Source organism: Olea europaea, chromosome 8 (assembly GCF_002742605.1).
Source record: "Olea europaea var. sylvestris chromosome 8, O_europaea_v1, whole genome shotgun sequence".
NCBI classification, from domain to species: Eukaryota; Viridiplantae; Streptophyta; class Magnoliopsida; order Lamiales; family Oleaceae; genus Olea; species Olea europaea.
This window is the reverse complement of record NC_036244.1, coordinates 4,236,789-4,247,357: the sequence shown is the minus strand read 5'-3', so window position 1 is coordinate 4,247,357 and position 10,569 is coordinate 4,236,789. Positions and strand designations below refer to the sequence as shown.

General features: G+C 36.6%; 1 protein-coding gene across 1 annotated transcript in view; it reads right to left on the bottom strand.

Moving 5' to 3' along the window:
- Positions 1-2,561: 2,561 nt before the first annotated feature.
- LOC111398190 (E4 SUMO-protein ligase PIAL2-like) overlaps positions 2,562-10,569 on the bottom strand; it is a 15,817-nt gene continuing 7,809 nt past the window's right edge. Inside the window, exons 2-16 of the mRNA XM_023025124.1 lie at positions 10,059-10,186; positions 9,879-9,944; positions 8,895-8,960; positions 8,717-8,799; positions 7,243-7,294; positions 7,069-7,140; positions 6,471-6,538; positions 6,334-6,382; positions 6,157-6,241; positions 5,973-6,074; positions 5,780-5,831; positions 5,355-5,406; positions 4,554-4,670; positions 3,647-4,477; positions 2,562-3,525 (exon numbers count right to left, since the gene is read on the bottom strand). Coding sequence (XP_022880892.1) covers positions 2,800-3,525; positions 3,647-4,477; positions 4,554-4,670; positions 5,355-5,406; positions 5,780-5,831; positions 5,973-6,074; positions 6,157-6,241; positions 6,334-6,382; positions 6,471-6,538; positions 7,069-7,140; positions 7,243-7,294; positions 8,717-8,799; positions 8,895-8,960; positions 9,879-9,944; positions 10,059-10,186 — 2,549 coding nt within the window. The 3' untranslated portion in view covers positions 2,562-2,799. The remainder of the gene's footprint in view (positions 3,526-3,646; positions 4,478-4,553; positions 4,671-5,354; positions 5,407-5,779; positions 5,832-5,972; positions 6,075-6,156; positions 6,242-6,333; positions 6,383-6,470; positions 6,539-7,068; positions 7,141-7,242; positions 7,295-8,716; positions 8,800-8,894; positions 8,961-9,878; positions 9,945-10,058; positions 10,187-10,569) is intronic.

The following is a 10,569-nucleotide window of genomic DNA, read 5'->3' as shown; positions in this document are numbered from 1 at the left end:
GGTGCAGGACAAATCTCAAATTGGCGGCGGATCTTCTAACCGGGGTCCACTTGATCTGGACCTCGGAGGTGAAATGTTTCGGCAGATCAGTAGTAGGAATCGCTATATCACTTCGGAGAAGTTTCGGAAGGGTCGTTTTCAGGTCGGAATAAGTGGTGCTGGGCGGGGTCCACTTGATTCGACCTCGGAGGCGAGATGACACTTCGGTGTCCGAGGCGTGTAAAATCGGAGCGTAACACTCGTCTCTACCTTAACAGAGATTGAGAATTTAAATAAGAAAGTCCACCTGTCCCAGAGTGAAGTGGCTTCTCTGACCAAGTGAGTGGAGACTTTTGATGCACATAAAAAATTAGTTACTGTGGCCTTAGAGAGGTCAAATATTTAGAATTCTAGGTTGAAGCGGCGGGTGGGAGAGCTCAACTCTAGAATTGTTGGCCTCACGAAGAGGTGGAATGTGTTCAGGGGGAAGGCCCAATCTGCTGGCAAAGATGCTGTGAAATAGTATATAGCCATTTTTCACTTGACTGAGGAGTATTAGAGTTTCTATAGATATTGGAGGAGGTTTGCTTACACCGAGGTGATGGAATAGATTGAGGTGCAGTCAACTTTCAACACCATGAAGATGAGGTCGAAATTCTTGGAAGAGGGAGAACAGGGAAAGCTTTAAACTCCGATGGAGGTTAGCCATGTGATAGAACTTGAAGATGAAGCTGACCGGGATAACGCAACATCTGAAGCAGTATGCCCCAATGCCATCATCCCTTTTGTTGGTACTCCTCCCCCTCCCTCACCTGCTTAAGTTATTAGGATTTCCATTTTCTTATTTTCAATGTAAATGGCTTCGCCTCCATGTAATTATGAATTCCAATGAATGAAAATTCTTTTTTTTACATGTGTTATTTTGTTGAATTTCATTTAATATTATTGCCTTTCGACATCTTAATGCTTTTCATGTACTTCGACCTTTAGTAAGACTTCTTTCAAACCACTTTACAAGTGTTAGGATTTCACGTATTTTTTGACTTTATCTTTCCTCTACATAGGATTGGATGGTTCATTCATGCAAAAGCTTCCCTCACGACTTAGAGGGAGGGAGTTCAAGATAGAGGGTCTTGACTGTAAAGGATTTTGGCAATCAAGTTGGCATAGACCATTTGATTTGGTCAACCTTTGACTTTTCCTTTGATTGATGCCCTTCACCTGGTTGTCACATATGCTTGTAATAGAGCCCTATCGACAATGCGAAGCAGAATCCATTCTCAAAAAATCTATATTAAACAGAAACATGGTGATATACTAAATTTTTCAGTATTTGGTGGTCTTCACTACACGCGGATGAAGTTTTATTATATTGTGAAGGAGTATCTACCTAGCGCAGTAGGGTTGTTTATGAAAACTTATTGTAGTATCATATATATATATTTTTTAATTTTTGGTTGATAAGTAGTTTCAAAATTTATACTAGCTTTATTTTTACTCTTATAATTTATTTATAATTGCTTATAGCCTTGTACTCTGTATTTAGCCCTCATTTGATTTCCATTATTTCTAAAATACATTTTTCACTTCTCCAATAAAATAATATTACACACAAATCCAAATTTTTTTTTATTTTATTTTATTTTAAACCACACCTTCTCCATCAAAATATAATTCCAAAATGCATTTCCATAAAAAAAAAAAAATGAATAAAATAAAAATGGAGTTAAACATGCTGTAAGTTTATTTACATAATAAATCGTTTCCAATCACGAGGAACAAGCAACTTTTTTCCCTTTTTTGTGTCAAAACATTTGCCTTTTCTTTAAGTCGGTCAAATTACTCTGTTACCTTCAAAATTTTCCCCATTTTGCACAAATTTGTTACATCTCAATAATATATTGTCAAAACTAACTCTCTTATTTTAAAATAAATAAAGAAAACTGATCCGGTATTTTGACAAAAAGGAAAAAGAAAAATCAAACTTCGAAACTTATTCAATGCAAAAGAGGAAAGTTTCCATTATTGATAAAATGCTAATAGACGAGACACGAATTTCTCATAAACGTGCTCAAAATCAAGTCTAAGCTATGATTCTTGAAATTGTAACTCAGACTTATATTTTTGTCAAATACGTACATTTCTTTGCATTTTTTCAAAACACACCCCTTTGTTTTTTATCCAACAAAAAGCTCGACACACCAGATAAGTCGCAATTAAAAACCCAAAACGGTCCACTTGAGCCTCGAAAACTAAACATAAATCAAGTGTTAGCCTGGATTATTACAGGCAAAGGTGCAAAGCAGAACCCACTTCAATATCATACCAAGGGCTTGTTCGGTGGTGATCATGAAAACTGATTTTTTGTTCGTTAAAGAGAAAAGTGAATCCTACCTATGAGTGATGAAGTAAAAAATAACGACTAGAATAGTTAGATAACGGCAAAAAGAATTAATTTTTTTGGTTGAAAAATTGCTACCAAATGGGGGCTAAGCATTATTGCCATTTGCCAAGGCTCCTGAGAATCATACTACATATTTAATTTTCCGTAACCTAATAACAAGCAAGCTAGAAAATAAACATTTATGGTGATGGAGAATTAATGCATAAACAAAACTCAACATAGAGACAAAAAATGTGAGTTCATGCCCACTGAAGAAGGCATTCATCAATCGCTGAGTCTAGAAAACAACACGAAACCAAGAGTCTAACCCAAGTCGAGTCTTCATGCCATAAGCATTTAGATACATGTACAAATGGCCGCAGAAGACAAATTTGGCCATTGGAGACTGCAAAGGTACCTCCCTTTGAGTCTACACATCAGTTTCCAGTAGATCCCTCAGGTGAAAGACCAGAAACCCGAGGCCTACTAGCTTGTCCTATGGATGGATAATTTGGCAGTTGAGGACCCTGAGCCATGAGAGGTTGCAATGGTACTGGGACATTACCTGGAAGCGAGACTGCATTTGAGCTAGGTTGAGCAGCTTGAGGTTGTGGGGTTGGCCGAAGAATAAATTGGTTTAAAGCATCTGAATAAGCTTGCCCAGATAGGGCTCCACGCATCCGGGCTGTGGGCCTCCAGTTTTGGTCAGCTTGATCACGAGTATCTGTTCTCCTGACTGATAGTGAAGTAACTTCAGTATTCTCTATCTGATGAGCAACAGAAGACGTCCTATGAGCATCAGCATTTAGTGAATATGGGTGAGCTCTCGATGTCTCAATGCGCCTTGCCATCGGCCCGTTTCTCTGATTAGGGACCATTAAACGAGATTGCTGACTCCCAACAATGCCTGTTGACCGATCAACCCCACTTCGTGAACTTACCCCATGATTTTGCGGGCCCAAGAAATTGGCAGACGGTTGTATTGATGATTGGACTTGTCCAAAAGGCTGATTGATTGCATGAGAAGCCGCAAGGTTTGCCATTTGCAATTGACTTGAACTCTGGCGTTCATATGAAACTCTATAAGCATTTGGCACCTGATTGGGAGGTTGAAGACCAATATTATGCTGAGATGGAAGAACAGGAGGAACCGAACGGTTTTGCTGATCACAATTCACCAAAGACGAGATCAATTAAGAAACCTATGTATATTATTAATCATACTTTGTGTATCTGTAACTAAGTATAAACTGTATACAAAAGTAATTATGCATAGAAGCTTACCTGTATACCCAAGTACTGCTGCACTGAAGATGAAGGCATTCGTGACACCTGGGATGAAGTTGAATGGAGTGTAGAGAAACCATCTGCAAACAATCGTGCAGAAGGTGAGGCTTGAGAAGCTGCTGAAGGGCTATTCTGTATAAACACGTCCATATTATTTCTTGATCTCTGTTGAAGGACAGAAGTAGGAGGCTGTGTAGGAAAGGCCTGAATTGCAATTGGCGTTCTTGTTGCATGGCTGGATATTGAAGGGAGCTCACCGTACTCGTTACCCATATTTGGATTTCCAAATTGATACTGCTGCAGTTGCGAAATATTTGGCAAAGCCGTTTCACTTTCCATCACAAAAGTCGTGAGAGGAATATTTCCTTGGAAAGCATCAAGTTCCCAATTAGAAACACTAGTAATTGGTGGATTTGATCTAACATTTAATGTCCCCATTTCATAGGTGGACAAAAAAATTCCCGACCAAAAGTCATCATCAGTCTGAGCAATGTTTTGATTAACATCATTTGTGTTGGCCATTTGAGGGTTGACACTTGGAGTCTGAGTTATAGAAAGACTTTGATGGGCAGTTGGAGAAAGTTTTCTGTCTTCACTTTCTCTAGTGGCAACTGCATCTGTCACATCATCTATTTCTGTAAGATCAAGAATCTCCACAGATGCATCTGCTAAACCAGCAGATTCAATTCCTCTGGGCACGTCCTGTCCAACATTGAAGGTCTTCTCCTCTGGTTCCTTTGTAGCATCATCAGTATCCATGACAGCATTCCACGACCCGTCTGATGAGATGATTACCTCTTTGGCATTTGGTCCAACATCTTTCAATACCTGAAGAAATTCCAACTACATCACTCAAAACTGAGGAATTTAAGAATATAGGGCTGAAAGTAAATAAGCTACTTACCTTCACCATAATTTGATCAAGGCGGATATCAGTGAAGCAGACATACTGATTACAATGCGGACAACGCCATGACGGCCTTCTTGAATTTATATTCACATAGTTGTCGTAATCAAAACACTGAAAATGAAAGGGAATATAAAAGCATCAACTAGGATTAAGTAAAAAAATAAGATTTTAAACCTAACAGACTGCAGGTAGGGCTTGGCCTTAACCCCTATCCTGTTCAAACAGATAGATTAGTTCATCTAACTCTCATTTAATTGACCAATGACATCTTTTTTGTAGTCAAAATAGAATCTTAGAGATGAAGAACAATAAGCTAGCAGAATATGTATATTCACACACTAAAGCTAGACCATCACAACTGAAGAATTCAATATCCACTTGACCACAATAGGCTTAGGAGAAGAATTTTTTGACATTTTTTTTTTTTTTTTTTTTTTTTCTATTTTAAACCTAACAGACTGCAGGTAGGGCTTGGCCTTAACCCCTATCCTGTTCAAACAGATAGATTAGTTCATCTAACTCTCATTTAATTGACCAATGACATCTTTTTTGTAGTCAAAATAGAATCTTAGAGATGAAGAACAATAAGCTAGCAGAATATGTATATTCACACACTAAAGCTAGACCATCACAACTGAAGAATTCAATATCCACTTGACCACAATAGGCTTAGGAGAAGAATTTTTTGACATAACACTTCAACTTACACACAAAACATGTACTAAAAGGCGAAAAATTCCCTGGCGGGCTTGAAAGTGTGGAACTTGTCTACAGTTATGTGATGCTTGCAGTTACCTGGAGATGTTTGCATGAATGTCCTTTGATTGGAGTTTTAATACGCGTTAAGCTGTTCAAGATTCAGAACGAAGATAACTTAATCAGCAGTGCATCAAGGGGCAGCAAGTAGAGTTGAGATTCATGGAATGGTGATGTGATAATAATTAGTACATACGTGAAAGGATATATGAGAAAAATGAAATGATGAACATCAGATAAGCTATATGATGATAGAAACAAAATGCAAGATAAAATATGAAATTCAGCATCAGGCATTGAAGCTGCAGGAGATACATGAGTGTTAAAATGTTTAACGTTGTTTAAACAGTATCCTTTGGATTAGAAATCATTTCCAGCATTATCATGCTGCATAATACGAGAAAAAAAGGCAATGGACTAGCAGGAACAGATAACCTGGTTAGGCAAACAAATCGAAAGGGTACCTAATAGGACAACTTATTGAAATCCGTGATGCCCCCTCAATAATTTCAGAATCTACATAGCAAAGGAAACAATCAGTATACAATGTAATTTCAGTCCAGCAAAGTAACAAATCTCATCCATAGGACATGTTATCATAAATGATTGCTGTTTACAGTAAAACTAGTGAGGAAAAAAAAAAATGCATTGTCGCACCAGAATCTATGGTTGCAGGAGCATGCTGCACATAATCTTGAACGACATTAATATCAGGAGTTGACGTTGTACTCATGAAAGCAACAGCTATAATGTATTTTCCTTCACAATAATTAACAACGAATAACTTTTTCGAATAATCATCAAGTAAACCCAAAATATTGGAACTAGAAACCTGTGTTACCGTTAAAATCACCCACAGCTTGAAGAAGATTTGATCCATATTTCAGCATATGTGTCACAAGTGTTGGAAGTTGAGGTCCAGTATCCTAGTAAAGCCAACTAATATGAGTATATAAAATTCCATGACATAATTAGCTTAAATGTAGATATGACTCGTTAAATTTAATCCACAACAAACCGTGTAGAAACTAGTCCTTCTATCCACTCCCTTTCCATTCAACAGAAAGCTGCAGAAGCCAAATGCAAAAGGACACTTGAAATAATAATACTATAATATTGAATTCAGCAAGAAAGATAATGGAACAACATGCTTACGTCACTTTGGGAGGACTACAGAGACATGAAGATGTCTGAATGCTATCTGCTCGCACAACAAATAACCTCTGCTAGGCAAAAGGAATAAAAAGATAAACAATCCATTGATATTATCACCAAATCGATCTATACTTAGATGAAACTACGATAATCTAAATAAGAATAAATTCATGACTACGTTGTAATTTAAACCTTTAATCCATAATCAGATGCTAACTATCAACAGATGGTCTTAACTGTCGATAGATGGTCTGGTACTGATGCTCCAAAAAAATAAAATAAAATAAAAATCTGGATTCTAATAATTTGCAAACTTAGCAATATGAAATTTGTCGATAAAAGCTAAAAATGGAAAGAAAATATTAATAATTAGTAGATTGTGCAATTGAACTTGAAGAGTAACATTAGAGTTAAAATAAAGTACCATTAGTTTTTGTCTTCTCATGGAAAAAATTAAAAGATTACTACCTATGAGCAATATGTACGAGGTAACAAGTTTTAATACAATCACATCTACCGCCGTTAGTGACTTATCTCAAAATTATAGTTACCTTGCCTAAAGTACAGGATTCAACTTGGGTACATAGGAGATGCTTACAATTTTATCTTCTCGAGAAAACTTAACACTCTTCACAATCCGGAAGTCGTGCACATAAGTACCATATCCAGGCTACAATGTAGACATAGAAGTGCACCAATCATATCAGTTATTCAAATTATGTGACATTTATACCCAGGGGTACGGAAGGAAAAGGATAGGGAAGATAACCACCTGAATTTCAAGAAAAGTGAATATATGACCCATTTTCATTGTTGGGTAAAATCTGCATTAGGTACACGACCAGGATTCTCAGTTGCATAGTTAATGGTATAAAATATGTTAATGGCATAAAATATTGACTGGGGCACAATATAAAATATCGTGTTTAGAATTTGCATAAAAAAGGTAAGAACCTTACGAATATCAATCCAAGAACCTCAGCATGGTTTAAAAACAAGTAAACAACCGAAGTTGGAGTTATCAAACAAGTCTATAGAAATATTTATCAACAGTTCTCCCCAAGTAACTATCAGATCCAAATGAGAGAACTATAAGATGTCAGACAACACCAAAAATATATGCATACCAATAATGTTAACAAGAGTACCTAGCACCAGAAGTTTAACGAAAAACTGAATGCACATGCAATTGTGGGAAACCAGTTCTCTTTTCAGTTTAAGCGACTGGATCTAATATCACAAATTTTTTTTTTTTTGATAGGTAGATCTAATATCACAAATGAATTACAGAAACATCTCAAGCACAGTATTTTTATTCAAGAAAATCTGGACATAATAGAGAATTCTATTTATCCACATAAATATGAGCATGTGCAAGCCTCCTTGAGCAAAACTATCAGTATATCACTCAATAGTGATGGCTAGAATATGAATTTCCTCGAATAGAAGGCGAGTGATTACTTAGTAGTTCAGTTGCAAGAAAGCACACTGACATTATAAACAAACCAAAGTGAGTTAGAGATGAATACATACAAATTACAGAATCATTCTATAGCCAAGCATGTAATTCATCTAGACAACAAACTGAAGACAAGAATTGCAGGTGTGTTGTCAGCATATTGCACATGGAACTCAAAGATATATGCTCGTATGCTAATACCCATTGACAGCAGCTAAATTCCAGCGTCTATATTCCCAAGCATGTGGACTCATCAAACGCAGGATTGAAAGAGAAAGAAAAAAATAGCTCCTCTGTCAAGTAAAACGATCATAGAGATTCTTACAAATTCCTATACTTATAATTGCCCCCCTTTTTTTCCAATTTTGTTCATAATGTTGAAACATTCAATAAATTGAATACATGTCGACTTCAATGCATACTTGTGGTATACAGTATTTTCGAAGATGAGATGAATTTTTCTTTCCCATGAATTGCGTTTCTTTTGCTTTATCTTCACTTGAAAATAAATGGGTCTCGACATCCGATTGGTCAGCTTAATAATTTCTACATATTGAGCCACAGATTCGAAGTAAAAACAATACAAAATGGTGAAAAATCAGAATCCTGGTCTATGCTAATCCTAATAATGAAAAAGATCATTACTTAGAGATTTACTCCAGTGCCGCAAAACCAGCATTGTCTAGCAAGCTTTTGCATGGATGTGAACTTTCAGAGCATCGTCATATGATCATCTTTTATATTTTGGGACTACAGAATATCTATTGAAATAGTCACAGTATTTTACCTCGACATAATTGTTGAGATAACACAATGCGAACTGGTTGGATCGGTGTTAAAATTTGATACACTGGAAAAATTGCATGCTATCTGATTACGCAGAAAGACCCAGAAAATCAGTATAATTCAGAATTTATCTACAAGAAAAGCAATTGTGGATGAGATAACAAAAAATACTAACAAACCTCCTTCGCCAGATTTTGAAGTTCTTCGGAATCGTTATCTGAAAACCACCCACTTTCACAAGCACTCTACAGAACAAATCACCAGTTCAGAAAGAGAACTAGAAAATAAGATGGTTTTTTCTCCCTAATATAAGATATTGTAGACTTCTTTGAATGAAGGAGATATCAATTTTCAGGTAACATCTGAACATCTAGAGAAAAAATGAAAGACCATGAATGGAAAAATTGCATACCGGATGTGCAAGGAATATGTAACTCTGAATGCACACATGTTATTTCACATTTCCATACATGGCTTTTAAGGCGTGAATATCTCCAGGAAGTGACACAACATGGTTTGACTCAATTTCAGTCATAGAATCGTAAACTCAGCCTCAAAAATGCTTTATAATCCAAGACCTAAGGATTTAATGGAGTCACAGCCCCCTCCCACAAAGGAACTCTGTACCAGTTACTCCCACGCGTAAATTCAATCAATCTGGTATTTGATCATCCGTAAGCCCATCAAGGCAATCACCTCTATGGTACTTAGGATTCTTTAGCACACATACGATCAGTCATGCAGATTAATTTCCCACTTCCTTACAATTGCCGGCATCACCAGCTAGCTTTCACGTAAATGGCACGCAATTACCCATTTCACAGGTTTGGAATGTACATTAAACTCATCTACTAACCTAGTTCACCCTAGTAAACATCAACACAACAATCCAACCATCTTTTCTGGCCAAATTGGATTATAATCTTTGACAATATAAGGAGTCTCTATCATTATAATATTAATGCATTAAACGAGCTCAAGCTTATCCGTGAACTTGGTTTATATGGCAAATTGTACTCATGCTAGGAGCCAATATATCACAAAAGAGAATATGACAACTGAAAGAATTTGACTTGACATGCATCTATTCAACAAGAAAAACAGTATGTCAAAGTGCGAATTTTGTAGTGTCATATAATTATCGGCTGGATAAAATAAATTACCTTAACAGAGATCATCAGAACCATAACAGCTGCTTGCACTACAGCATCATTTTTATATTGGCAGACCTATAAGATGATTAGAAAAGAATGATAAAAGGCTTTAGATCATCACTTCAACACGTATATCAGACAAATTACACGTTGGAAACAAAAGCCAATAAACAAGCGAAGAAAAGAAACCATTGAAATGTGGAAGAATAGATCATATTTATCTATAATTATATAAAGGAATAGTAGCATGTCAGTAAGGTTTTCCAATCTACTGATATCAGATTTATGAAGATTATATGGGGAGGACCCAGAACCGACTGAACCGGACCAGAACAGTCAGAAGTCAGTCCATTCCACTATAGACAAAATTGGAATATGTCAAGGTGAAAAGGGATCGCGGCCGTTCATGTCAGGATTAAAGGTTGAGTTATTAATATTATTCAGTGATCCTAGCTTAGGAGGGGTCCGTCAACATACAAAGCAACACCTAGGTAGCTGACGATAAATCAGACCAGCCTACCCAAACTCTATAGTTAGGATAGGTTGGTGCATTACCAACCAGGAAACCACATATTATCACACAATAAACCTCCAGACAGAGATCACTACTACCCTAACAGCTGCACCTCCAAATCTCCTTTTACCACGTCCCAACTATTGGTGTTAAAATTTCTTCTTCCAAGTTCCAAGTTCTTGTTTT